The following is a 26,769-nucleotide window of genomic DNA, read 5'->3' on the forward strand; positions in this document are numbered from 1 at the left end:
AGGCACCACGTCTTGGCGCGCAGCGCAGACACGCGGCGGCGGGGACCTGGTGAGTGACAGGAGTGCAGATTCTCGCAGCCGGCTGCGCCGCCGCCAGTCACAATCTCGCGAGCTCTGCACAAGAAAACGGCCGGCGGCTGTCATGTCTCGTTGGCTGGGCCATCATCTCGGCACTTCTTTTGGCTCGCAGCGAGATAGCAGCCAGTAGTCCAGTCAGGCGCGTGGAAGTTGCCGCACAGCGCGACATGACACGTTGGGCGGCGGTGTATGGCGAGTGGACGGCGAACGGCAGCATCAGCGTTGATCACTCTATAGGCGCGTCCCTTGGCCGGTTGTAGCTATGTCTGGGTGGGTACATGTAGCTGGCTGCGAGCACGGACGTGTGGATCCCCTATAGGTACTGGTAAATGTCTTGTTCTTGGCGTCGGCCACCGACGTAGGTCCTGGGCTTGGAATCCATCGGATGAGGTGGGCCGTGCGAATGCTTTGTGGATGGATGCATGGTCTTCGTCCACGGCCATCACACCCGTCGGATGGACTCGTCTCGTGGATGGCAAGTCGGGGTGCAACTTCGGTGGATGAAGGAAGCTGCATCCATGATGTTTTTTGATGGCTTTTGCCGCCAGCTTTTCTTGCCAGTTGGTCCAATGCTTGCCTCGAGCACTTTGCTTGGTTTCTCCCATGGCCGCTCTTCTCGCCGTCACATTTCGGCAAACTTGCTTTCTTGCTTGCATCCATCTCTCCCAGCCGAGCCAAGTCAAGTCAGTCCAAGTCATGGAGCGAGCCATCATGGTGATTACTGATGACCTTCTTCTCGGTCCGTACCGACTTGTTGTCTGTTGATCCTTCGTACAGCTTCAAAAGGCGCCCAGCTCGCGACTCGCAAGGTAGCGAAAGGTTTGATGGTCCCAAAAGTTAAACAGCGGGTATAGCCGATGCACCTGGAGACTTGAATCTTAACGCTGAGGGTATTTTGGTACATGGTCGGTGGAGGGATCAGAGTGAAGAGGAAGAGGAAGAGTTTGCGATTCCAACGTCACCATCACCATTGTCCTACTCTTTCATCTGAAGCGCAACAGCACCAGGCACCTTTTTTCCTCCCAATCTCCTCACCTCTCCTACCAACGCACATCGAAAGCAACCGTCGGCATTTGCGCCAGCAGCAGTCTCTAGCCGAGCCAGCGATCTTCATAGACGGCTGCGGCGCTTCTCGCCGCGCAGCGACGCCCATCTGCCCCCTGCTCGCCTCGGATCATCAGGGGGCCTTTCCCGTTCAGGATGGGGTACTTCGACCCCACGTCCGAGCTCACGGCGGACATCTGGGGAGGAGGACAATAGTATCTCTCGGCGGGTGACGTCGTTGTGCCTCGTATCCGCAGCTCGCACCGTAGGCCGAGAGGTTGGGTGCTGGCTTGCGAGTCTTGACTTTTGACGCTGGGGGCTTGGTTGATGGTGATGGGCTGGCAGGAGTCAGTCAGAAATGGATGCGTGGAAATGTGTCGATTTGTCCAGAGTCGGCTTGCTCGCCGGTCGCCATTGGAGATGTTTGCTCCTCAAGACTGGATCAGACTCGTCCACGATGCAACGTGATGTCCTTTGCGGTCGCACTGCTTGCTGCAGTCCGTCCTGTAGTTGCATGCTGTACCTGCCTGCCGTTGCACAACATGAACAGCACAGTCGATCAGCGCCACCGGAGTTGTGTGACGCGCCGCCCATCGGCAAGTGCTTCTCTTGCCGTCTCGGCGCCGTTTGTGTGGTTTTCCATCTCTTTCCCTCTCCCAACCATCACCACCACACCCACCCCAATTCTACTGCATCCCGTCCTGTCTCAACCGAATTGGTGTCCCAACTGCATCTCAACCGCACCGCCTCGATGACAGGCACGCCGCCTGTCCTCTCACCCACAGCTCAACAGCCTCAGTCCACCTCGACCACGCCGCACTCCACACCTCAACGTCGCAGCCTCAATGAACCCTCGCGATCTCTTCCAACTGTCCCACATCCGCCCTCTAGTCTCCGCAGCTTCGCCACCGCTCCCGGCCACCACCGCACAACTGACGCCGTCGCGTCCCGTTGCCCAAACAAACAACCACAAGAGGAAGCATGTCGTGCAGATAGGACGCAGCACGCCGACGGGGGCTAGCAAAGCTTAACGCGAAGAAGGTTCAGGGGAGCGCGCGAGCCGGCGCCGAAAAGTCTATTTGCCGTTGCCAAGGACGTCTTTCCCGCGCTCGTTGGCGCTGTCTGTGGCTCGTCGCGTCCCGCCCGCTGGCATCCGACGCTACTTCAGCGTGCTGCATGAGGTTTTCGTACGTGGCCAGATGCGGAGTGCGGCGAGCTGTAAGAGACGCGCCTTATGACGAGGGAGAGCGCAGGCGCGTCGGACTGACGACTGGCAGAAAACGGCGTCAACGTTGGCGGTTTGCGCGCGCGCTGGCAGTCTTTCGAGACGTGACATGACCACCACGAGTGACCACGACAGGTCCCAATTCAATCACGCACACGACCACAACCCCTCTGTTCACAGTCCTACCTACCTTTGCCCTTTCCACTCCCCTCCCCGCCACAGCAGCTGCGTCTCTCCGGCCTGACGTCGGCGCGTCCTGCAAACCCTTTACCTCGTGGCTGTCAGGGACGACGCCACACCCGTCACATCGCGCAATTGCATCCCAAAGAATTGAGCCTCTCCACTATTGTTGCCCCCCCATATTCTTCTCCCTCTGTCGTCACCATCATCATCATCATCGCCAGCAAGCCGCCGACGACGCGCCTTCGTCAACGCTCCCCTGAGGCAAACCACAAAATTTCCGAGCTTCACCACCCATCGCGGCGCACGTCCAGCGAAACATGTTCCAGATCCTCAGTCGTTGCGGAAAATTTCGCCAGCGCCCACGGCGGCGGCGGCGCGCCGTCTTGGCACAGGCAGCGGACATGAAGAGTTCCTGACTGCTTCTGGCGTGCGCGGCTCCCAAAATACATTCCCGCCTCCCCGAGGTCCTGGAGCGCGATTGCTTGGAGGCCTGGTGTTTTGGGAGCGGGCTTGGCGAAGACGGCGAGAGGGGACGAGTCCATGATGGGAACCCGAGGCTTCGGCACGGAGCAGAATTCCAGGTTTGGGGACGTGGCGGACGGTAAGGCGCGCAGTATTGCGTGCAGGTTTCCAGCAAGCGTCGTTGGAGGCGTCGCTGGCTTGCGTAGGTGGGTGAGTGGCGGGGATGCCTGACGTTGCTCCTTGGCGTAGACCTGGATGTTGAAGGCGGATTTGCGTCCGTCTTGATGTTGAAGAGTTTTCATCGCGTGGACTTGGAATTTGCACCGCGAAGACGCGGTGGGTAGGTCAAGCATGGTGAGTGAGTACTGACAGAGGAAATGCCAAGCCGATGCCGTATCGTCTGGCTGGCACGAGGTAAACAGCATGACTGGCTGCTGAAACGCGAAATGTTTCGTGGACCTGGAGAGAACCCCCAGAATTCTCTCGACCAAGATCAATCTCTTGAATCTGCTTGTCTTGACAGCTCACAGCATAACAGCAATCCCTGAGAGCCGGATTTTTCGCAGCAGCATCGCGAGTGCACAACAGAAGTAAGGAAACGGTCCTTGGCTGCGCAAACTTGGTCAGAAGCGGACCAGATGTCAGAAGCGCTCACCTAGGGAGTCATCGTCGCCCAACATGTTCCTTGTAGGTCCGGCAAGACTGCCTGAAAACACGTTGGAAAGAAGACATCTTGATCAACCGCCGGAAATCGGCACTGCCAAAAATTGACTCGCTTCGTGTAACGGAGAATGGAACAGGAATTGATGATCTCGGCACCAACTTTGGTAAATGAGGAAAGAGCACGGAAATCTTCGGAGCAAGAAAGGAAGCCACGTTTCGACGGCACGAATCTGGACTGTTGAAAACTGACGAGAGACCGATTTCGACCTGCAGGAATAACAGTCCGGCAGAAAGATTTAGCTACCGAATCCCCAAGAGGACAAGATGGAAACGTCATGCCAGTGAGGCGCGAGAGTCGAGATCCGTCGGGGCTGTCCCAATCCAGGAAGCTGCTTCGACGTCCTCCAGGCTCTATCGATGTGTCCAATTCCATTGTGAGCCCGCCACGATGCCTGGTTGGAACGGCGCCGAGATTCAAGAAGAAACCAGTTGAGGACTGAGAGATGCAGAACGTGGACATGATATACCAAAAGTCGGGTAATCAAGGGCCAAACATTCCGCACCTGTCAAGCGTCCCGGCAACCTGGTTTGTCACCAGATTCCATTCTGCTTTTGGCCGATTCTCGATGCCGTTGAACCTGAGCATGGCAGCGACGTCGGGAGTGCGGGCCGCGCCGGCTTGTCGAGGCTGTGTTGTCTTGGGATTATCCTATCCTCGACTTTGCCGCGGACGAAGCCGGAGAGAGACAGCCGGGGGTAAAAGTGAAGCCGATGCAGGCTGATAGTCGAGCCGGTCGGCTACTCGTACGGCACGGAGCCCAGCGTCGAGGCATGCCTACCTGACTGCCAATTAGCACCGTGGCATTATCGAACAAGGTGCGACCGGGACTGCGGGGAAGCAGGTCGGCATGGTGTTGAGGGCGGCGCGAGCCAATGGCGGGCCGGGCTTTGTTACTCGTACAGTAACGGATGACGTGATGTGACGTTTTGTCATGCCGCTGTCGAACCTCAACACTGCAAGTCTCTGCGCTGGTCAATCGACGGCGTGAGTTGCTCTAGCGCCCGCTGCGACTCAACCAGCTTCATGAGGAACCTTAACCGGACCACCCCTTTCACCCTTTGTCTGACCATCACGCGCGCGGCCACCACCGGACCGCCGGCACACTTTGTGTACGTACCTTGACGGCCATTGGACTGCCCTTGAAGCTTGACCTACTGCTTGCCGCAACGACGTCGAGCTTCCCCGCACCTTCCCGCCTTGCCCAGACCTCGCGGGGGGAGAGGGGCTCGTGGTACTCAGGTCGACGCCATGTTCTGTTCTATCACCACGTCGTCTTTTCCTTGAACAAGTCGTCCTTATTTCAGTTTGGCAAAACCGTTTGTCGCCAGTGTGGAACCTAGTATACGCCATCGCGCAGATCGCACCCCTGGTCTGGACAACGTGGGCTCCAGCTGGTACGCCGTCTCTCGTAGGCTCCTCTGCTTCATTGACACGCGCAAAAGTACTCTTGTCACTACTGCGGGAAGATTCGGAGGTGCTCCACTCCCCATGCCTTGATTTGATTGAGCCTGCATGTTTCATTCTTCATTCGTCCATTCCCAACATGGCATCCTCTTGCTAAATAAGCCCCAACGCCCGCCGCGCGCTGACTTTTGACTTGGAGCCTCACATGCCCGCTGCTCTTGCCGGCAGATACGCTTAGACCGCGCTTGCCTACTTATCGTTCATGTACATCACTGGCCGGTGCTGATTGAGCGGTAGCCTGGGCAATTCCTCCTGACCGAAAGGATCCACTTAGCCTCAATCACTATCCCGGCTCACCCGTCGAATATAACCAACAGTCTCTCCCAACCAAGGCCATCTTTACCACTGCAACCCAGTCGACCATGTCCTCCGCCGGTTCCTCAGCCTTCGAGGCTGCGAAGCGACAGTCCGCCGCCGCCCTCAACAGCGCAAAAGAATCGCTCAACGAAGGATCCCAATCCGTCAAGGCCGCCGCTGAGAACCCGAGCAGAGCCACGACCGACTTTTTACACACTCCCTGGGTGCGAGCCACCCTTCCGTTTGTCAATGGCGGCCTTGCTGGCATGACCGCCACGAGCGTCATCCAACCCGTCGACATGATCAAGGTCCGTCTGCAGCTGGCCGGCGAAGGCATCAAGGAAGGCCCGCGACCTACGCCGCTGTCCATCACAAGAGACATCATCAAGCAGGGCAAGATTGGAGACTTGTACACGGGTCTGTCCGCCGGTCTCCTGCGGCAAGCCGTCTACACGACCGCCCGCCTCGGATTCTTCGACACCTTTATGCAACAGCTTTCCGCGCGCGCCGACAAGAACGGCACCAAAGTGGGCTTCGCAGAACGCGCAGGAGCGGGTCTGACTGCAGGTGGTCTCGCCGCGATGGTGGGCAACCCGGCGGACCTGGCGCTGATCCGCATGCAATCGGACGGGCTGAAGCCAGCAGCGGAGCGGGCCAACTACAAATCAGTGGTGGACGCGCTTGCGCGCATCTCCAAGAACGAGGGCATCACGGCGCTGTGGGCGGGCTGCAACCCGACAGTCGTGCGCGCCATGGCGCTCAACTTTGGGCAGCTGGCCTTCTTCTCCGAGGCCAAAACGCAGCTCAAGGAGCGCTCGTCGATGAGCGCGCGCTCGCAGACGCTGACGGCTTCGGCCATTGCCGGCTTCTTTGCCTCGTTCTTCAGCCTGCCCTTTGACTTTGTCAAGACGCGCCTCCAGAAGCAGACGCGCCGCCCCGACGGCTCCCTCCCCTATCGCGGCATGTGGGATTGCTTCAAGAAGGTCACCAAGGAGGAGGGCGTCCTGCGCTTCTACCGCGGCTTTGGCACGTACTACGTGCGCATTGCGCCGCATGCGTAAGTCTATTCCCTGTGGTCTTTTTTTGTTGTGGCGTTGAGTCAACCGTGGTGGTGGTGGTTTCGTTGAGCCACGAGGTCGCCTGAGATGGCGCCAACGACGCGAACCGATGGACTGACTGTGGCTCAACGACAGAATGGTGACTCTAATCGTCGCCGACTTCCTCGGCTTCATCACAAAGTAGAAACAACAAAAAAGGCATTAGCGATGCGGCAGTCCTCGTACGACAATCGAACCAACAACGCTCGCGCGCGCGATATCGGAGGCATTTTAGTTTTTTCTGCTTGTTCTCACCCCTTTCTTTGCCCCCTGTCGAATGTCAAATACAGAACACATGCATCAAAGTACAGTAAACACCTCCTCCCACCCCCTCCATCGACTGCTCGGAATTGCCCTGATTGTTTTTTTGTTGTGTTGTTGTGCAGTAGGTGGGATGACTGTGCACAGTCCAGTAGCACTGATAGTACATGTGTTTCGGGTTCTTGTTGAACGGTTGTTGGAATGAGGTGAGAGGTGAGCCGGAGATCGGGACGCGGAGCGCGGACCGTGGCGTTGGGGCGCTTTTCTTCACGCCTACTCCGTACCGGCGACGGAAGACGACGACTCGACTTTTGCTGGGACCGCCGCCAGCCAGCCAGCCACAACAACAACATCAACGGCCGCCGCTCTCCTGCCCTGGCGCCCGTTGGCCCACCAGTTACGTGCGCTAGCCGTCTTTGAGCGCTCGAGCGCTGGTTTTTCCGTTGGTCGGATCGGACTGCGAGGGGCCGGCGGTCGTCATCATCGTCGTCGTCGTCGTTGTCCGCAATGCGCTGCTGCCGCCGCCGCTGTTGCTGCTGCTGCTGCTGCGTCGTGTCTGCGTCTCTGCGCTTTCCTTCCGCTGTCGTGTTGTGTTGAGCTGCACTGCGATGCAATGCGCTGCAATGCGAGGCTAAAGGAACTAATTGTTGGTTTCACTGTTGGGAGGGAGGCTCTGTCTGTGTCTGTTATTCTTGCGCGCTTTCTCTCTCTCATTGTTCGTTTTGGATCGCCCTCTCTCTTTTCATATCGTTTCCTTCCTATTCCTACCTCGTCCGTGTCGTGTTATGTCTTTTTGTCTCGTTGGGAGTCTAGTCTTTATTTGGTGATTGGTTGGTTCGGAGAGCGTGTGTGTGGGTATGCGCGATACGCTGCGTTGAGTCGCTCTGGGTCGTGGAGGGGAGGGTAAGCCGGTGTTGGCTAGGGGTAGTTGGGTAGACAGGACAGAGACGTGAATAACTAGCGAATGACTTTTGTTTATCTGATTCATGGCTAATGCCGATGGTTTTTGGACTGATTGACGTCTGTCCGTCTGCTGCTGCTGCTATAATTGCTGCTTCTTCCTACGGTAGATTGTGCCAGACGTTGACTTTATGAACAATATTTTTGCATTGCCTGCCTGGCATGTGGTTGAACTGGCTGGCTGGCTGCTAACTACTGGAAGGCAACACGAACCACCACTGCCATTACCGTCAACGTCCGTCGTTCCAAACTTCCAAGGATGGACTGGCTGAGCGAGTGGCTGGCTGGCTGGCTGGTTGGCAAGTCAAATCAATTATCAAAGGTTTTTCCATCGTCACGGGTCAAGTCGAGTCGACTGCATACGCAACCTGCCTCACTTGCCTGTCACCTGAGCTTGGACCAAGACACAACACGACGACTTGATGATTGACTTCACATCTATAGGAGGGAGGGAGGGAGAATTCGAAGTCGGCGTCTCCCATCTCCGTCTGCGTAGACAGACGGTGATTGAAGGATCGAAGGTGGTAGCGGGGTGGATGGAGTGTGAAGCGATAAAAGGGGAGGGGAGATTTAGGTTGGTGGATTGAGTGGGGTGGGTCTACGGGATACAGTCTGTGGATTTTAAGGAGATGCAAAATGTGCTGATTTGCCAACGCTGGAGTGCTGTCTCTGTTTTGCGTCCTGTTGTGAGGCTGCGTCAGTGTAAGCGGTAATTGAAGTCGGTGGAGTGTGGACGGTGGAGCGAGAAAAGGGGGAAATTGTTGGATTGAATACAGTCTACGCAATCTGAGGAAATACAAAACTGTGCGGACACGCCAACTTAGAACTCAGAGTTCCGCTTCCACGTTCCAATTTCAGTGAGATGTTGGATGAGTACACGCTGCGATTGAAGTCTTGGGACTGTGGAGCGACACGAGGGAAAATTGTTGGATTGAGTGGAGTCTAAGGTCTACGCAATTTGAGGAATTACAAAACTATCCCGATGCGCCAACTCCAGAGTCCTGCCTCCGTGTTCCCATTCTGATATGATGCTGGACTCGATGAAGCAGTGATCGAAGTCAGTAGACCAACCCATAAAGATTCGTCGATTGGGGTTCTTCGTCATGGCCAAAGTCCGAGTCAAATTCCGAATCCGTTTCGGGTTCTTCGTAATGGTCGGCGTCAGAGTACGAGTCTACTTCCTCATCCGCTTGTGGTTCTTCGTCATGGTCCGAGTCCAAGTCTGATCCCGCATTCGAAGCAATTTCGAGGCCTTCGATGCTCACGCTGCCGCTGGTGATTTCGGCGTGTCTTTGTTCATTCCAACCAGTGAAGCCAGAGAAGTAGCTGATGGTTTGAAACGAGTTGAGGCCCGCCGCTTCATCTGGGATCGGGTACACAATGAGATCATAATTGTCATGGGGAATAATCGTGCGGCCATAAGAGGAACGTCCTCCTGCACGCATCTTGTCGTGATAAACTTCTTCGCGAGATGAAAGACGCCGCGGCAGTGCAAACGATGCGACTTCCCACTTGCTCTTGGATCCTATTGCAACACCTAGCTCCCAACCAAGAGTAGTGGCTCTTCGAAGTATCCAAGTTTTGAAGCAGAAAGTTCCGGGTTGCTGCACTCTTCCGTTGGTGTGAGTTGGTACTCGCCTAGTAAGTTGGCGTAGCTTTTGCTCATATTTTGGAGAGATAACAATGCGAATTAGCAATTCTGGTAAAGCAGCTTTCAGTAGCTCTAGAGTTTCCCAAAAATGAGGGTTGAGATGATCTCGCACCGCTTCGACGGGGCTTTTGAGTCGCTTGCCAAACCAATTGTCCAAGCAGCCGTCAGTATGATGACATTCCATGCCCGTCGTCGGGCGCTTGGAATCCCTGGAACGCTTGCTGATGCTAAACCGCCAAGGATTGCATCCGGTGTTGTTAAGATAGAGGTCAAGTCGGCGCAGAGATTTGAGCTGTTGAAGCCACTCGCATTGCGTTTTGAAGGCCAGAGTTGTCGCCTTCATTGTGTTCTTCTTGCGCATGATAGTAGAGAGGAATTCCGGCATCTCGACGAGCCTAGAGTTTGCCACATATTGAACCCCATACTTGACGTCCTGAGGACTGAAGGATGGAATGTCTACGACAATGTGGCGGACGTATTGGAAAGCCAGAGATTGATGCGAAAACATGAACGCACCCATGGAGAAAAAGGCTGCCGGTCCTGTAAACTTGAGCACCTTCCCGTACAACATTTGTCCGATCTCGCGGTAGACTGTCCGACAGAGACGCAACATCGGGAAGAGCAAACGCTGGGCTTCAGGTATGCAAAAGCCGATGCGCTTACTGTAAATTTCCAGCAGCTCATCATCGATTTCTTGCAGCTCCTGGTAGACCATGAGGCGTATCTCGGGCGGAAGATCATCAGTGAAGCTGAGATTCTGGCGGATCTACTCTGATTAGCCATTGCAGCGATCAAAAGGTGGGGCTACTATACAAAGGTCTTTGACTTGCGTCGCTCCTTGTACAAGGCTGGATAGCCCCTCCATGGTTTGAGATCCTCTTCGGTCCAACGAGTAGTCATCTCTTTTGGCGGCTTTCGGGGCTTCTGATGTCTCTTGGAAGCGGAAGCTGTCGATTTCTCTGTCGCCTTCTGAGTCGCCCACTTCGAAGGCCTGGATAATGAAAGCTTAGCATCTTGTGACCATCTTGCGCGAAGGTCTGTGGCGTGCGTAAACCCTTCAGGCTTGGATCGCTCCCTCTGCTCCTTTTATACCCCGTCGAATGGCGTGGAATTTGCGAGCAGCATGACGTTTGTCCAAGCGATTCGACATTTCTGGAAACTTGTGATGACGGACAATCGATCTGGTGATAGCGGGAGAAAGAGATGAATACGTGGCAGAGTAGGTGAATGGAGAGTGGCGAGTATTCGAGAGAAAGCAGGGAGTTGGTGGGTGTGTTGGAATACCCCTGAACGCAGCTGCCGCCACAAGACCTGCGAGTCGCCACAACAACCTCGCGATCAGTATCAATGAACAAGACTCTGCTTCGAAACATACCGGTTTTTGCAAAGACTCAATGGCCGCCTCAGGATTCATCCTCCATTGAGCAATTGCCTGCCTCAACTTTCGCAAAGTCTGAACAGTTTGAAGCAAGGCTCGATATTTCTGGAAACTTGTCAAGGTTACTAGCCAATCCAATGACAACAGAAGAAAGAGACGAGCGCGTGGCGAAGTAGGTGAACGAAGAGGGTCGAGAAATTGGGAGAAAGCAGCAGCAGGCAATTTTGGTAAGCAGGGAGTTGGTGTGTGGCAAGACCCCCTGAACGCAGATGCCGTCGCACGGCCTGCAGACCACTGCAAAGACAACTGCAACTAGCGCTGCTTCCTTGTGATCAAAACAGCGTGTGCTTTGTGTCAATGGCTGAATGTCTGCGTGGAGACTTACCAGCTTTAGCCGAGACTCACTTGTCGCCTTGGTAGGTACTCAACCTCAGTCCTCTTCTGAAGAATCAGTAGCTCAAACGCCCGAGATGTTTGGAGAGCAACGACTAGAGAAAGCAATTTGTCATTGATTTTGTAAGAGAGCAAAGAAAGAAGCCATTCAGGTAATCCGTCCATTTCTGTCGCCGTTTCCTCGCCGTCTTGCTACAGGTCGCCAATCTGTCTTTGCTATAACGGTTCCCTGCCCTTCAGTACTTGCGAGCGACGATTGCAAATTTCGCTTGGAAAATATTCCACCCCTTTCGGTTACTGAGTCGGTTCAGAGATGGATCGCTCGTCGTCGGGTCCACTGTCCGACGGCATCTGAGGTTCGATTTCGAGACCTCGTAGATCAAAGTCTTCGGACAACTTCCACGCGTCGAATTCGTAGTCCGGGTCAACAGCGTCTGCTTCGGTAAGAGGTGACCAAGAAGCCGCCATGAAATTCCAAATCTTGCTGATGTTGATGAAAGGACTGAAAGGCGATTGCTCTTCGCGGCGGGGTGTTCGCAGCACGAAACGTCCCTCCCCCATCCACACCTCTTCTTCTGGTCGCAAGAAAGGCAAATCGAATGGTTGTGCGTCAAAAGTGTCTTGGGAAATTGTATCTCCCTCATAGCCGAGCTCCCAACCAAGACTCTTGCCTTTACGTAGCATCCAGACGGTGAAGCAGAATTCGTCGAAGGAGAGGTTGTCATCGAAGGATCTTCCGCTCTCCCGGATACTGCTCAGCTTTTGGCGCATTTCGGCACCGTGGGAATCAATGAGCAAGCGGATAGTCAAGCCTTCGAGAACTTTTGCCAACTGCTGTAAACTTTCCCAAAAACCAGGATTCAGATGTTTTTGCACATGGTCCGCCCGATCTTTGAAGTCGAAATACTTGATCATAGAGTTTTCCCTGCAGGTACAAACGAAGGTCATAGCCTTACCTCCATGATGGAACTCATCAGCCGTGAATTTCCGACTGATGGCGAATTGCTGCATGTTGCATCTCCAACCGAAACGCCTAGTGTTAATCCCCCAATGGTTGTCGCTAAGCCGAATGTCAAGCCTCTTCAAGCCCTTGAGTTGTTGAAGGCATTGGCAAAGCTGTTGAAAGGCGAGAATCGTGGTACCCAGCTCTTGCCGCTTGTGCCTCACGTCGAGAAACAGAGGTATCGGCAATTTCTCGCTGCCCAGAGCACGTACCGATTGCTCCACTGTCAAAGGTTCAAATGACGGGACGTCCATCACAATGTGGCGGATAAATTGAAAGCTCCTGGGCTGAACTTTTGATACGAACATTCCCAGGGCACAGAAGGCGGCTGGCCCTTGGAAGTCTAGTGTCCTTCCATAAAGAACTTGCCCGAGCTCCGTATGGGCTTTTCGACATAAGCGCATTAATTGGAAGTTTGTGCGCTCATGGACCATTCGCCAGAAACTGTTGGGAATATGGACGAGAAGTTTGTTGTCAGACGCGGCGGGAAGATTTTTGTAAACCATGAGGCGAACCTCGGCAGGCAAGTCGTCAGTGAAGCTGAGTGTCTGGCGAATCTGCTGCATCGTTAGGACGAGCAATGATTGACAAGGGGTGAATCTTACAAAGGTTCTGGACTTCTTGCGCTCCTTGTAAAGCACTGGGTACTTCTCATAGGGCTTGAGGTCCTCCTCACACTTGCTCCACTCATCGTAGGTCTGTGGGAATACTCCCGCCCAAAGGAACTCTGGCTCCGACTGCGGCGGCAGGACTTCGTTTTGTCCCTCGGACGATGTCTCAGAGAGACTGGCAGAGTCTAACATGTTTAGATACGTGTAATCGACGTCGTCATGTTCTTCGTCGGATTCCGAAAGGGTTTCCGCATCAGACTGATCGTCTGAAGCGAGTTGCTCATCTTGGTCGTCTAAGGCATCGCTACCGCCAACACCGACCTCATCGCCGCTAAAAACAACACATTCAGCTCTCAGAACCCCAAGTAAATCATGACTAGACCTCACTCACCCTCCAAGATCCGGATCGTGATCCGAGGTCGCCATGTGGTGCGCGTCAAAGCGGTGATGCAAAAAGCAGGTTCCGGTCGAGGAGCTGTTGCTGGCGTCCAAGATGAAGCGATGGTGAACCGTAGAGTGCGTGTCTCGATTGAGGAGCGAGCGGTGCTTGTGACGGCTTCGTCGCCTGTGACGATCGAGGCGCTGACGCGCTTCAAGCAGCGCAGACTCCGCAATCAAAACTCCGCAAGCGAGGTGAGTGAGGGCAAGCTCACAGCCAACGTCGCGGCGTGAGCGACGAGACGCACGCCGCAGTGGATGGGAGGTGAAGGGCAGTGGAATGCGCAAGCAGCAGAGAGGTTGACGGATTGCGACGCGCAGGTGTGGAGGTTGAGGAAGAAAGAAAGACGACAAAGAGTTGGGAGGACGAGGAGCCGGAGGAGAAGGGAGGAGTGGGCAGCAGGTAGGTGGATGTCCGGTTGTTGTTGTGTGTTGTTGCTGCGTCAATGATGAAGAAGGAGCGACTGCCCAAAGTGTCGAGAGTAGACGCAGTAGGTAGGTAGGTAGGTACTCACCACCACCTCATCGCCGGGCACTCGACTGCCTTCGTCTCTGGCACAACGACCGACCAATGGAGCTACATGTGGATAAAAACACATACATGGAAAGAACCAGAGCTGGAAATTGTATTTAGAAAAGAGTAAAAAGAAGCAGAGCAGCCGTGCATCGCATCGCGCCATGTCGCTGTCCCGCTATCATAATAGTCCAAACTTTTCCCATCGTCGTCCACCCATAAGTCTTACGCCGACTCGGATCGAAAATGTCGCCCGATGTCCCATCAACGCCAAAAAGAAGAAAGGTAAGAAGTAAAGGAAAGAAAGAAACCGCCTCAATCATCGCGATCCCAGACCTCTGCGCTCAAAAACAGCCTCCTCTGCTCGCACCTAACCGAGCCATGCTTCCTCTCGATGCGTTGCATCTCCTCTTCGTCCGCCTCGCCCAGCAACGCCCTGTCATCCTCGTTCGTCCACACGCCGGGCATGACGGGGAGGAACCTCTCGTGGGGGCCGATGCTGCTCCTGCGGCCGCGGCGCGCCTTGCCCTTGCTCCTTGCCGAGCTGTTTTCGCGCATCCATTCCAATACGCGGTCGGCGAATTTGGTGCTGTAGGCGCAGGTGGCGCGCAGCGCAATCACGACTTCGTATTCTTCAAAGGCGTCGGGACGGTTCATGCACGAGGCGATGTAGGCCTCGGTGTCGGCACCCGAGTTCAGGTCGGTGGGGTCGTCGAACGCGTCGTCGTCGATGTGAACGTACGAGTCGGTGAAGTTGGAGGTGGTGTCGAGGCTGGGGTTGTGCTGTGATGGCGACAGCGGTTGAGGTGTGGGATCCCGGGGCGGCGATGACTCTCGAACTAGTGTCGGCTCGTGTTCGAGGTGGCCATTTGTATTTACGTTCTCCGGGGCTTGCTGCTCCCCATCCTCGTCCCGGTAGTCCTGCACTTCGTCTTCGTCTCCATGAGGCACGAGCTCTTGAATTTTCCCAAAAAAGACGTCATTGAATCGTTCCCATTCTTCCACGTCTGGGTCACCGTTTTTGAAAACGTGAACTGCGTGCATAACAGCAGCATCGATCGGGCTCGTGCCAACAGGTTCCGGCGGAGCAGACGGTGCAGTCCTCAGAAATTCGAGCATTTCATAGAAGTGCTGTTCATCAAGACCTCCGAGTATCTTCCGTGCCCACTCATTCCATTCGTGCTCCTGAGCTTCGTCCTCCACATTTTCTCGAACTTCGTTTTCCTCATGGACTTGGTCGTTCTGGTCTCGTTCATGCTCTTGAGCCTCGCCTTCAACATTTTCTTGGGTTCCAATTTCGTCACGGACTTGGTCGTCCTGGTCCTCGCGGTCTCGAGCCTTGTCATGGTCTTGTTCGTGCTCCTGAGCCTTGTCCTGTTCGTTTTCCTCGTGTTCATGAAGCTCGTCTTCCTCTTCGTCTTCAAATAAGTCTTGGAACACAGGAGCCTTGCCTCTCCCCACGTGTTCTTGAACCTCGTCTTCCTCCTCGTCTTCGGATAAGCCTGGAAATACAGGAGCCTTGCCTTTTCCCTCATGTTCTTGAACCTCGTCTTCCTCCTCGTCATCAAATAAGTCTCCGAATACAGGAGCCTTGCCTTTGTTGTGATTCCGCACAAACAACTCGTCGGATGATGTCGAAGAAGACCGATCAGACCCAACTTGAATCACTTTTCGCATTCCTAGAGGACTCGAAGCGAGCTTCTTTGTGGGCGAGAACTCGATGCTATCGTGAATTTTCTTGTCCTCGCCAGTGTTGTCATTGATCCTGACCCTCTTGCTCGGGGGAGTCTCGTCGTGATTTTCAGCGTCCGAATCGTTTTCTCTGGGATGCTTTCCCCAGCTACTCCTGATGGGCGAAGAAAAGTTTCCGTCCAGCCCCAAGTTTCCATTCTGATCTTGAGGTTCTTTGGCAGGACTTGTGACGTGTTCCGCAGTGTCCAGGTCTTTTGAGTGGCCATTGACCAGCGGCTCCTCTCGCTGCTGCGTAGGACTGCTAGGTTCCGCCTCGGGACTTTGCGCTTTTGGTTGTTCCCGTAGTTTGGGAGCAATTTCTCGGCGAAAGTGATCAACCCACTTCCGAGCCTCTGCGTCGGAGCCAAACTTTTTCTTCCATCGATCCCAGACTTCGTCGTAAATTTGTAAGTTTGTCTTTTCCTCGCCGACCTCTTGGCAGACTGGCCTGACACAATTTTCCCAAAATGTTTTCCACTGCTCAGCAGTGCGCTTTGGGCGTGTTGAGTCTCCCTCGAGTCTGTCCCAACCGTTACTGTAGTCTGCGGCCGTGGCCTTCTCAATCCACTCGCGTGATCCAGTAAGAGTGTGAAAGTCGTCAGCCGTAAATTGATCGACCAACGCGGGCAGATCCGGGCATTGTCGGTCGATGACGGGAGGCGTGCCTCGAGGCGTACCTCCGAAAGAGAGCTTTTTGAGACGCGAGGTAGAGTTTTGTGACTTTTTTGCAAAAGTGGCGAGCAGTTTGCCGCTCGATTTTCGGGCGGAGTCTGAATCAGGGCGAGGCTCGGGAGATGGCGTGGGAACTGGGAGTCCTGCAGGGCGTTTTTGGCTCAGATGTTTGAGATAGCGATCTCGGTACGAATGGAAAGAGTGGCGTGGGAACTGGGCTTGAATTAGCAATCGGTTGGGGCTCCATCAAGGACGCATGGAACGCACCAACTTCGCATGGTCCTTGTATATTTCGTTGCCCTTCATATGTGCGCCTTTTTTCTCGTACTGTCTCATGTGGCAATAAAGATCACGGTCGTCCTGGGCGGAGAAGGGCAAGCGCCCGTGTCGGGGTGCGTGAGTTGAGCTAGCGTTCTTGGAAGAGCCAGCTTCTGTGGCAGAGCCAGCTCGAGGTCCGCAACGATGGGTTTCCACATCCTCGAGTTCACAATTGTCGACAGAGTCGAGGATGTAGCGGTGGGAGATGGCACCAGGGGGAAGGCCGTCGCGTGTGCGGTCGACGATTCGGTACTTGGCGCGTGATTCGACTTGTTCGAGTGTGCCGCCGTTGTACTTTACAAGCTTGACGAGGTCGGGTCTGTTGGGTACACGTTGGGCGATCCAGAAGGTTTGATCGGCAAAGAGGTCGCCTTTGAGGCCTGGCGGAGGCTCTTTTGAGACGTCTTGAATGACGATCATGGTGGTGGGAGTCTTGTCGCGGGTGTGGTCGCGAGGGAGGAAGACGCGTCGCAGTTGAAACGCGAGCTCGCGGGCCCACGGGTTGCGGCAGTGCCGAGCTCGGGCCCGAGGCAGCCGGATGTCCGCTTGGTGACTGAGGTGAGGTTCCAGGCGCGTGGCTTGGCTGTCTTGGTCATTTCGCGGCTATTAGGATGATACACTGTCGCGTTATAGTGACACTTGGGCTGCCTGCCACTTCAACCTCGACCTCTCTCCCGCTTCCGCTCCCGCTCCCGCAGTCTTATGTCGTGCTCCTTCTCATCGCACGTCGTCTCCACACTCCTCTCCTGACCTGACTCTTTCTTCACTTCCTTCGTCACTGCACCGTCGACTTGCTGCACACCCCAGTTTCGTCCCCCGCGCCATGCTGCATTGATCTCCCCCCCGCCAGCCGCCCTGTTGTGCTTCCAAAACCATGGAGCCCCTCCTCCGCCACATCGTCATCGCCATCTTCGCGCTGTCGTTCCTCGTCTTTACCGTCTTCTTTGGCCGGCTTCCCGTTTTTCGGTACTACTCCTCGGTGACATTTCCAAACTTCACTCCGAAACCCTGGCTGATGCTCCTCGCTTGCGTGTAGCAAAACCCCAATAGGTTTCCTCCACCGCTTGATATGGCAGTACTTCCCCGCTCTGCTGCGTCGCATCGACTCGGCCGTCACGGGCGGCCGCATATACAGGTACAGCAGCCGTACCTGGAACTATCTCCTCTATGAGAAGCATCCCCTGGTCATTGTGCGTCACCCTGATCCACAGAGTCTCGAAACACGCTGACCACGCGACTCCAGATCTTTTTCCTCGGCCTCCTTACCACAGCTTCTACACTTCTCCTTTACCAGACGTATACGACCTTTGCCGCCTGGCACCGCCTCCTCATTCCACTCCTCCTCCCGTTGCCATACCTGTTCACTTACCTATCTTCGCGGACTCTGCCGAATACCGTCGTCACCCATTCCAACCATAGCGCGCAGGTCGCCGCTTACCCTTACGACCGCATACTTTTCCACCCCAACATTCTTTGTCGGACTTGTCGACTCCCGAAGCCGGCGCGCAGCAAACACTGCAGCATATGTGGAACGTGCGTCGCGCGCGCAGACCACCACTGCATTTGGGTCAACAATTGCCTGGGTCGTGAGAACTATCGGTGGTTTTTGGCACTCCTGGCCTCCACTGCGGTAGTGCTTCTGTATGGAGCATACCTGGCCCTCATTGTGTTTCTCTACCCGCGTGTACACGACCGCTTCACGCACTATGACCACGCCTTTCCCGCAGGCCTTTTGTCATCATGGGCTCCATGGCCTCTGCGCCTCAAGGGCTTCCGCGAGGATCTCAACACTGTCATGGTAGAGTCGATTGCCGTTGGCGGCATCTCCGTACTCGGCGTTGGGCTGCTTGCGGCTCTCACCTGGCCGCTTCCGCTCGGTCTTCTCGCCTACCACGTCTATCTCGTCTGGGCTGGGATGACGACCAATGAAGCCAACAAGTGGGCTGACTGGCGAGACCAGATGCGCGAAGGCAATGTTTACATTGGGCGCATCCAATCGCCTCAGTATTCGTCGACATTCCACGCCCCAGCATCCTCCCGCGGCGGATCTGGTGCCGGTACGCCTCGAGGCCGTTCCCCCTCCTACCGTGGCAGCCATGGCCACGCACGCGCCACATCTAACAGTTATGCAGAGATGGGTTGGGCCATGTCCGCAAATGGTCACGGTGACACTACTTCAAATTCAACCATGGGTCGGCGTGCGGCGTCGAATCGGTCCACCCCCACCGAAAAGAATTGGGACGACTACACTCCGGAACCCTTGGAAAACAAGTACCCCTACAGCACGGTTGTAGGGGGCGAACTTTGGCCACTAGCACCTCGACAGATGCTGGTGAGAACCGAGGACGGCGAGATACCACGCGAGCCACTACCGCCTGCGCTTGAAGGCGTCGATCCAGACAGTTGGGAGCGATGCCACAGTCTTGAGGCTGTCGAAAACGTTTACGATTTGGGCTTCGCGGACAATTTGAGGGAGATTTTGAGAGGATAGATGGCGACGTAGACGAAGAGCCAAGAGTAAGAGGTTTGTCCGTCTCATTGGAGCGATCTGTTTGATACGGCGGGTCAGTTGCGCCGCTTTGCTTCTTCAATGTTTTACTCGACTTGCATGTTTCATTCAACCTCTTTTCTACTCCCCTTCCATCACACCTCGTCGACAAGACGCGCGGAAGCCTCATTGCGGGCTTGGCGATTGATTATTGAGAATGGCATCTTGCATGGTGTCTCCTTTTTCGCCTTCTAGATTTCCTATCCTTCACTCCGACTTTGGGCGTGCTCGATTCAATTTCTGTTCTCTTAACTAGTCATTCTGTCGTTGCCAAAAAGCGCCAGGATGATGCTTTGGTTAGGCCGTTTGTTGCCTCTTGTACAATACGCGCTGCTCTCATCCCTTACCGAGTCGAGTGGGATTCTTCTTCTAAGTAGCACTTGGCATTGGCGTCCGGGGGAGCATTGGCGGGAATTTTCGCTTTGCATTGCATCTGGAGCACCTGGACTTTGCAAAGAAAGGCAAAGCGGCCAAGTCCGATCGGGGGCATTGGCGTCGGGAGGACTGGGATTGGTCACAAGGGGTACGATGTTGGACTGGGGCAATTAGTGTACACTAGAACATACAATCGACAATGGACAAGTGCTTTGTCTGAAAGAAGTTGGTGAGGCTCACGGCCAGGGTCTTTTGGGGTGCCGGGAAGCGCAGTTCGGCCAGGAACGCGCCCGGCTCGGCACGCAGGCATCCGCGTTGGAGTGCGCGTGTGGGGTTGGGGACAACATTGGGGATATTACTCTTGACTGCGAGCAGATGAAGAATCCATTGTTGAGCAAAAGTCGACGGTGGGTTGGGTGTGTTGTAGCAGTCAATACCGCAATGCGCAGCAGCTCTTGGTACAACCAGCACATGTAGGCAGCGGGGCCCGTGCCTTGTGTCCACGCATCGACGCGGTGAGAAGCTCCATCTCATCTCTCGACCGAACCCCACGCTCCCATAAAGCCTCAGCTCCTCCCTCCGCCTTTCTTCTTCACCCACCTGCTGTGCGTCCGCAACACCAACTGATCGACCTCCTGCTGTGCTCCTGCGCAGGATCATCCGCTCTTCATCATCCCCCAAGGTACGTACGTGCATTGAGCCCCCGCAGGGCTGAGCTCGGCGCTCCGGCCAATCGAGTCCCTCCACCTCGAACTTTCCACTCGAGCCCGCTGCAGGGAATCGTCTGGTCGTCCTCGAACCCTCCCTCTCTCCAGCACTACTCTCTTCTTTGCTTCCTCCTCCTTGCTCGCTCACTGCCCCATCACGGCCTTGCAACTGCTTGCTGTTGTCTTTGCAATTCCAAGCTTGCCCGTGCCTTACTTCCGCTCTCCCTCACTGCCCCCTCCGCCTTTCAACATTTTCCCCTACTTCAACTCTTCTGTAGGCCCCGATTCTACAACAACCTGAAAAGTACTCTCTGCTTACTCTTGTCCCAACAGCCCTTTTGGCACTTGTCCGATCCAACTGTCCGTACTGGCAGCCCACCCAAGCACCTCCAACACCCTCTCCACGTCTACCGTCGTCGCCCGCTTGGCAACTCTACCGGTTCACAATGTCTGCTGCTACTGCTGAAGCCTCCACCAACGGAGCTCCTGCTCTGACTCCCGCCCAAATCCTCGAGGCCAAGCACGAACAACATGCGCATAATCCAACTGTCGAGGAAGTCCCCGACGAGGAGGACCTCAAGCATGCCTCTTCCACGCTTGCCTCCGACTCTAATGGCGCTTCGCCCGCCCCGGAGTCTGACAAGGCCGCTGGAAAGCAAAAGGCCCAAGACTCGGAACCAATCAAGAAATCTAAAACCCAGCCGCTCAACATTGCGTCGGAGGAAATGTTTCCTGGTCTAGGTGCTCCCAAGGCCCACGCTCCGGCTGCTGTCTCGTCCGCCTGGGGCCGCAAGCCTGCTTCTGTCAACGCCAATGGCGTCAATGGATTCGCTGCTAGCAACGGCAACTCGCGTGCGTCTACCCCAGCCTCGGGAATTGCGACCCCGAACTCGAGCACCCCGACCCTCCGCGCTGCTGGCCCGCAGATTATGAACCTCCCTGGCCGCCATGTCGAGTCAATCACCATGCTCCCCCACCAGATGATTCCTCGTCAGCAAATGAAGCGCCCCCTGCCCGACCTCATCAAGGACCTCAACCGCAGGTCCAAGGCGAGGATTGAGTTCAAGACCGGCGCTGGCGGAAACTACGTCTTCCAGGGCTCCGGTCCCGCCGAAGCAGTCCGCGAGGCTTTGAGAGAGGTTGCCAAGGAGATTGGCTCCAAGGTATGATTCTTGGGCAAATTAGATTGTAGCTCCAGCTAACAGCCGCCTAGCAAGTCAACAAGGTCACGATTCCGGCCTCGATCCGTGCTCACGTCATTGGTCGTCAAGGTGCTACCATTCAAGGCATCAGCAAGAGGACCGGTGCCCGTATACAGGTTCCCAAGCAAGAGGACAACGGTTCGGTTGAAGACGAGGATGCGACAGTGGACGTCATTATCGAAGGTGACACCGTTGCCGCCGCCTTGGCCACGCGCGAGATTGAGCGCATCGTTGACGAGCGCACCTCGAGTGTTGACCTCCGCCTGAGAGACATTCCCGCCGAGTACTACCCCTTTCTGGCAGGCCCGAACAACTCTCGTGTTGGTTCCCTCGAGAATGGACGTGACATTCGCGTCCAGATCCCGACCTACCACACATGGAGTGAGCGCGCACCGCCCCAGTCGGTGCCCCAGGGCGAGCCTGTTCCGTTTGCCCCTCAGGCTTCTTTCCCCATCAAGATTTCCGGTGACCGCAGTGCGGCCCAAGAAGCTCGCGCGGACATTGAGCGTCAAGTTGAGGAGCTCCGCCGCCAGCTTGCAATCAGCCAGATTGATATTGAGCGTGGTCGTCACCAGTTCATCATTGGTGACCGTGGCAAGTCTCTCCATGACTTCCTTGAGGAGACTGGATGCACAGTCATCTTGCCGCCAAGCCACGACGACACTGAGATTCTGAGCATTGTTGGCCCTGCCGACAAGATTGACCAGGGTATCAACGCGGTCATGGACCTGGCCGCCGCGATGCAGGCTACCAACGTTGACATTGCCAAGCAGCACGCCAACTCGCAGAGCCACGCCCGCGCATTGACGAGGTACCTGAGGCAACGAGAGGCCATTGCCAAGTTGGAGAACATGCACAACTCCAGCATTGTGCTTCCCAGCTCCAACGATGGTCCTACTGCCTGGGAGATTTACTCCAAGGACCCCAAGAACGGCATGCGTGCTCGTATGGACATTGTGAACCTCATCAATGGCCACCCCCCTACGAGACTTGCCAACCTCGACGTCGACCCCTTTTACCACCAGCATCTCCGCCAGCGCGCTGCCCAGAGCCTCCGCAACGACATGGGCGTCCACCTAGTCTTCCCTGACGAGGACCCTGAATCTCCCCAGCTCGTCCTTGTCTACGAGGGTCCCACTGCTCCCTCTGAGTACCAGTTCCCCCGCGGTCAGCCTTCGCCTGCCGACGTCCAGGCTTTCCAACGCGCCCTCCAGCAGGCCCAACAAAAGATTGCATCCATGGTCAGTGGAAAGGATCAGATTGTTGGCCACGACCTCGAAGCTCCTCAAAAGTAAGTCTACAACCTCGCACATTTTCAGAACTCACTGACCATCAAGCTCTGCCAGGTTCCACGAGAAGATCCGCCGCTTCGTGGACCGCGAACAGCAAAATCTGCCGCAGGACCAGATCCCTGTCCAGGTCTTGTTTGGTGATGCCCGGCCTCAAGCTTCGCGTTCGTCAAGGGACAACCTTTTCCTGCGCGGCCCGAACCAGTCCGTCAACAGCCTCTCCGACAAGATTCTGGCTTTTGTCGAGCAGGAGAAGAAGGACGAGCTCGAGCGTGGCTACAAGGTCGAGTTTGAGTATCCCCAAAAGTTTGCCAACGTCCTCATTGGCAAGCGTGGCGAGAACATCAAGAAGATTCGCGATGAGTTCGACGTCGAAATCCAAGTCCAGGACGGCAAGGTCGAGATTACAGGCCCGCAGGCCAAGGCCGATGCTGCCAAGAGCCATGTCATTGCCCTGCGCAAGAAGCTCGAGGACGAGGCTACCCACATCTTGAAGATCAAGCCCCAGTACCACCGCGACCTCATTGGAGGCAAGGGCAGCCAGGTCAACCGTCTGCAGGATCGCTACAACGTCCGCATCAACTTCCCTCGCGCGTCTGTGCCTGAGGAGAGTGGTGAGGTCGAGACTGAGCAGCCGGCCCGCCGCCAGGCTCCGGATGAAGTCATTGTCAGGGGACCAAAGAGGGGTGCCGATGCGGCTCGTGAGGAGCTCCTCGAGCTTCTCCAGTGGACCGTTGACAACTCGCACACGGCGACCGTCTCTGTCGCTCAGAACCAGATTCCGTCGCTGATTGGCGCTGGCGGCAGGGAGATGGACGCCCTGCGCTCCAACACCGGTGCCCAAGTTGACGTTCCGAATGCTCGTGAGGCTGCCGATGCCTCTGGTCGCGCTGAAATCAAGATCAAGGGTACGAAGAAGCAGGTCGAAGATGCCAAGAAGCTCCTCGAGCAAAAGGCCAAGGTGTTCGACGAGACTGTTGTCCGTACCATTGATGTGGACAAGAAGTTCCACAAGGCCTTGATTGGCAGCTCCGGTAGGTTTGAATGCATTCCATTGGATTTCATATCTAACATCAAATAGGTGCCAACATTCGCGACATTGTTGTCAAGGCCGGAGGTCCTGATGACCGCCGTGAGCTTGCCCGCATGGTTCGCTTCCCGCCTCCCGACGCCGAGGGCAGCACCATCCGCGTCGAGGGTCCTGCCGCTGTCGCCGACAAGATTGTCGCCTCTATTCAGCAACTCGTCAGCGACCGCGAGAGCCAAGTCACCGAGGTTCTCGAGGTCGCCCCTGAAAAGCACCGCTTGTTGATTGGCCGTGGTGGTGACACTCGCCGGAATCTCGAGTCCAAGTTCAGCGTCACTCTGGATGTTCCAAGACAATCTGCCACTGGCGCCGCCAGGAGCCAGGTCAAGATCATCGGTCAGCCAGAGAATGTTGAAAAGGCCAAGGAGCACATTACCACCCTCATCAAGGAGCAGGAAGGCGAGACGATTGACGTGCCTCGGCGTTTGCACCACGCCGTTGCCGACAACGGCCAGTTCTTCCGTCGCCTTCGCAACGACCTCAAGGTCACTGTCGACCACGCCGGCCAGCAGCCTCCTCCCAGGCCCACCACCGCCGGCGCCAACAACGTCCGCGGCAACGGCGCCAACCTGCCCCTGATCACGGACGAGGAGTCGGGCCAGGAGCAAGTGTCGCACGCGTGGGAGATTGTCTCCAGCCAGCCGGCCTCCGACGACGGCGAAGACGGCACGATCCCGTGGATCCTGCGGGGCAGCGCCGAGGGCGTGGCCGAGGCCAAGGCGCGCCTGCAAAAGGCGCTCGAGGAAAAGAGCAAGCCGTCGTCGACGGGCTACCTCATCCTGTCGAACCCGTCGCTGTACCGCTTCGTGGTGGGCACGGGCGGCGCCACCATCAACCGCATCCGCAAGCGCACCGGCACAAAGATCCAGGTCCCCCGCGGCGGCGACGGCAACGAGGCCATCGAGATTGTTGGCTCCAAGGACGGCGTCGAGCAGGCTCGTGATTTGATTCTGGAGGAGGTCAAGGAGAAGGCGGCGGAGAGGGCCGGCGGCAGGAACTGAGAGGTCCTTGGTTGCGCAAGATGATGAGATGAGATCATGGAATAGGAAAGATGATGGAGTGGATAAGGGAATTTTGGGACGCATTTTCACTCAAAAATGGGGCTTGATTTATGAGCTTGTTTGCTTTACGTTAGGGAAATCTTTTTTGAACTTTTTTGAAATCTTGAAAAACTGAGAACAAAAAGTTGGCTTGTATGTACGAAACGACAAATGAGAGAAAGACTTGAACGATATGGAGAGAATTCTGAAGTGTCGTGATATGATTGTGTTGAATGTACTTGAGGGGCCGGGATCCAGGGGCTGGTGTTGATGAGGCGGTACATGTAGGGGAGAGGTGGACGAGGACGAGGACGAGGTCGAGGTCGCGAGGCTTGACGAGTTTGCGTCAAGACAGCGGCGGATGATTGCTCAACATGACGCAGTAATGACGATACATAGCAACACTTACTCCTCCCCATCCTCTCTTGTCGGGTGGGTGTCTTGCTCGCATCGCATCGCACCGCATCGCATCCTCTCCTCACCTCCCACCCTTCCTTAGCTAAGTCTCACGGCCACCCACCGTGCGGCAGTAGCCAACGGGCGCAGGGGCATTCTCGAGAACCGGCGGAGCTGTATGTCTGTCTGTCTGTCCGTCTGTGTGCTGGAAGTTGATTTTTGGAGCGAGAGGGGAGGGGTTTTTATAGTTGTATGGGGGAGGGAGGGAAGAAGAAAGCGGGGGCTGGCGGACACCACACGTGCCCTGACTGACTGGAGCTATTGAAGCGTTAGGTTTGTTCTAGATTGATTCTGCGGCGGATGGGCGGTGGTGTCGTCCAGTCGGCTGTCGTGTCGCAACGCTGCTCATCATCGTCACCCCTCCACACGTCTCGTCTATGTGTCCAGCTTCCTCCTCTTCTTGTCTAAACCAAGTCCTGGCTTGACACCAGGAGCAAACCGGGTAATTTTTTCTTTGCACAGCGCAGCCAGTGACTTGTCCGCGTCGTCAAATCAATCTCACTGCATCAGCCAGAGGTTGATTGCAGAGGGAGACTGCTGGCTGGATGATCGTGGAGTTGGGTAGGGAGGAGCGCGCTTTTATACCTGACCGCGAGCGTAGTGCCTTCAGCCGTCACCAGGACGGTACATGTGCTAAGTATATGCGTTGTCTCCACTTCCCCTAGAGAAATATCGGTCCTCACCTTACTACGATGTCGCTCTTCGTCACCCGCATTTCGCGCAAACTTCTAGTCTAGCTTCCTCCCGTCCAACCGAAATTCCAGCGGCACACGCAACCCCCCAAACCGAGTGCCTCAATATTGCAGAACTCAGTCAGACAACCAGTCGACTTTCTGTGTTGAAGCAATCTCACTGCATCAACCGAGGTTGGTTACAGGAGGAATCAGGCTGGTTTGTCGCGAAGTAAGAAGGTGGGGTGGGGTTACTTTTATACCCCTGGAGTTTAGGAAACGGCAGCTCGTGACCAAGGAGACAGACGGTGTGATGGCAGGCCCACGTGCCCCTGAAGTAGTCGTGACTAAGAGTGGTGTGGTTTGCTCTTTCCTCCAGCGCAAGCAGACGAGAACAACGACATCGGCCGTCATGTCGCAATGCGGCTCAACATCGTCATAACAGCGATTTGCGCATGTCGTCTCTCTGAAAATTCAATGTCCGCATCTCCTGTCTAAGTCCCAGCTTGGAGCGGCACCCAAGTAGGAAGACAGTGTATCTTGCGAGCAGTGTCTCCGTTGCATCAACACAAGAGGTTGGTTGCAGAGGGAAAAGGCTGGCTTGTTTTAGAGGGAGAAGGTGGGGATGGGGTGCTTTTATAACCGACCGCCAATGTGGCCGCGTCAGGGGGCTAGATGTCTGCGCAAGGATTAGTCGTCATGAGGACAGGACATGTGCTAGGCATGTGCATTTTCTACTCTTTTCTCTGAAGAATAGCGGCAATAACGTAACCTGACATCATTTTATGACGTCGCTCAACATCACTCCTTCATGCGCATGTCTTCTATCTAAAGAGTCGTCCCCTAGCTAACCCGAAACAAATAGTGCGTATAGTGGAGCGCGTCGCCAG

General features: G+C 55.6%; 12 protein-coding genes across 12 annotated transcripts; 6 read left to right on the forward strand and 6 right to left on the reverse strand.

The window, feature by feature from the left end:
* Positions 1 to 241: 241 nt before the first annotated feature.
* Positions 242 to 917, reverse strand: BKA78DRAFT_143712 (uncharacterized protein). Its single transcript, XM_066882827.1, has one exon. It carries the CDS (start codon positions 789 to 791, stop codon positions 339 to 341), a length of 453 nt encoding a protein of 150 aa, XP_066743011.1. The 5' UTR covers positions 792 to 917; the 3' UTR covers positions 242 to 338.
* A 563-nt stretch (positions 918 to 1,480) lies between these two features.
* Positions 1,481 to 2,143, forward strand: BKA78DRAFT_296095 (uncharacterized protein; the record flags this gene model as incomplete). Its single annotated transcript, XM_066886567.1, has 1 exon — positions 1,481 to 2,143. One exon carries the CDS (start codon positions 1,481 to 1,483, stop codon positions 2,141 to 2,143), a length of 663 nt encoding a protein of 220 aa, XP_066743012.1.
* A 336-nt stretch (positions 2,144 to 2,479) lies between these two features.
* On the reverse strand, positions 2,480 to 3,532 carry BKA78DRAFT_143726 (uncharacterized protein). The gene has a single exon (XM_066882828.1). The coding sequence runs from the start codon at positions 3,415 to 3,417 to the stop codon at positions 2,815 to 2,817; it is 603 nt and encodes a 200-aa protein (XP_066743013.1). The 5' UTR covers positions 3,418 to 3,532; the 3' UTR covers positions 2,480 to 2,814.
* Positions 3,533 to 4,209, reverse strand: BKA78DRAFT_143707 (uncharacterized protein). Its single transcript, XM_066882826.1, has one exon. The coding sequence runs from the start codon at positions 4,173 to 4,175 to the stop codon at positions 3,648 to 3,650; it is 528 nt and encodes a 175-aa protein (XP_066743014.1). The 5' UTR covers positions 4,176 to 4,209; the 3' UTR covers positions 3,533 to 3,647.
* A 373-nt stretch (positions 4,210 to 4,582) lies between these two features.
* BKA78DRAFT_143746 (uncharacterized protein) lies at positions 4,583 to 5,390 on the reverse strand. Its single transcript, XM_066882830.1, has one exon. The coding sequence runs from the start codon at positions 5,235 to 5,237 to the stop codon at positions 4,728 to 4,730; it is 510 nt and encodes a 169-aa protein (XP_066743015.1). The 5' UTR covers positions 5,238 to 5,390; the 3' UTR covers positions 4,583 to 4,727.
* Positions 5,391 to 5,542: 152 nt separating this feature from the next.
* Positions 5,543 to 6,719, forward strand: BKA78DRAFT_353313 (mitochondrial carrier domain-containing protein; the record flags this gene model as incomplete). Its single annotated transcript, XM_066891537.1, has 2 exons — positions 5,543 to 6,534; positions 6,671 to 6,719. 2 exons carry the CDS (start codon positions 5,543 to 5,545, stop codon positions 6,717 to 6,719), a joined length of 1,041 nt encoding a protein of 346 aa, XP_066743016.1.
* Positions 6,720 to 7,318: 599 nt separating this feature from the next.
* Positions 7,319 to 7,860, forward strand: BKA78DRAFT_143732 (uncharacterized protein). Its single transcript, XM_066882829.1, has one exon. It carries the CDS (start codon positions 7,449 to 7,451, stop codon positions 7,740 to 7,742), a length of 294 nt encoding a protein of 97 aa, XP_066743017.1. The 5' UTR covers positions 7,319 to 7,448; the 3' UTR covers positions 7,743 to 7,860.
* Positions 7,861 to 8,732: 872 nt separating this feature from the next.
* On the reverse strand, positions 8,733 to 10,574 carry BKA78DRAFT_344106 (uncharacterized protein). Its single transcript, XM_066890446.1, has 2 exons — positions 10,260 to 10,574; positions 8,733 to 10,212 (listed from the first exon to the last, which is right to left on the reverse strand). The coding sequence occupies exons 1-2, from the start codon at positions 10,344 to 10,346 to the stop codon at positions 8,854 to 8,856; spliced, it is 1,446 nt and encodes a 481-aa protein (XP_066743018.1). The 5' UTR covers positions 10,347 to 10,574; the 3' UTR covers positions 8,733 to 8,853.
* Positions 10,575 to 13,923: 3,349 nt separating this feature from the next.
* Positions 13,924 to 16,933, reverse strand: BKA78DRAFT_380206 (uncharacterized protein). Its single transcript, XM_066892967.1, has 2 exons — positions 16,454 to 16,933; positions 13,924 to 16,399 (listed from the first exon to the last, which is right to left on the reverse strand). The coding sequence occupies exons 1-2, from the start codon at positions 16,922 to 16,924 to the stop codon at positions 14,099 to 14,101; spliced, it is 2,772 nt and encodes a 923-aa protein (XP_066743019.1). The 5' UTR covers positions 16,925 to 16,933; the 3' UTR covers positions 13,924 to 14,098.
* Positions 16,934 to 17,378: 445 nt separating this feature from the next.
* On the forward strand, positions 17,379 to 18,995 carry BKA78DRAFT_331760 (DHHC palmitoyltransferase-domain-containing protein; the record flags this gene model as incomplete). The annotated part of the gene is made up of 5 exons (XM_066889911.1): positions 17,379 to 17,470; positions 17,541 to 17,694; positions 17,748 to 18,508; positions 18,599 to 18,642; positions 18,799 to 18,995. 5 exons carry the CDS (start codon positions 17,379 to 17,381, stop codon positions 18,993 to 18,995), a joined length of 1,248 nt encoding a protein of 415 aa, XP_066743020.1.
* Positions 18,996 to 19,166: 171 nt separating this feature from the next.
* On the forward strand, positions 19,167 to 19,632 carry BKA78DRAFT_143762 (uncharacterized protein). Its single transcript, XM_066882831.1, has one exon. It carries the CDS (start codon positions 19,338 to 19,340, stop codon positions 19,599 to 19,601), a length of 264 nt encoding a protein of 87 aa, XP_066743021.1. The 5' UTR covers positions 19,167 to 19,337; the 3' UTR covers positions 19,602 to 19,632.
* Positions 19,633 to 20,168: 536 nt separating this feature from the next.
* On the forward strand, positions 20,169 to 24,942 carry BKA78DRAFT_315692 (uncharacterized protein). Its single transcript, XM_066888565.1, has 4 exons — positions 20,169 to 21,297; positions 21,348 to 22,627; positions 22,674 to 23,659; positions 23,707 to 24,942. The coding sequence occupies exons 1-4, from the start codon at positions 20,581 to 20,583 to the stop codon at positions 24,711 to 24,713; spliced, it is 3,990 nt and encodes a 1,329-aa protein (XP_066743022.1). The 5' UTR covers positions 20,169 to 20,580; the 3' UTR covers positions 24,714 to 24,942.
* Positions 24,943 to 26,769: the final 1,827 nt, after the last annotated feature.

Source organism: Phyllosticta capitalensis (assembly GCF_038381095.1).
Source record: "Phyllosticta capitalensis strain CBS 128856 chromosome Unknown BKA78scaffold_6, whole genome shotgun sequence".
NCBI lineage: Eukaryota > Fungi > Ascomycota > Dothideomycetes > Botryosphaeriales > Phyllostictaceae > Phyllosticta > Phyllosticta capitalensis.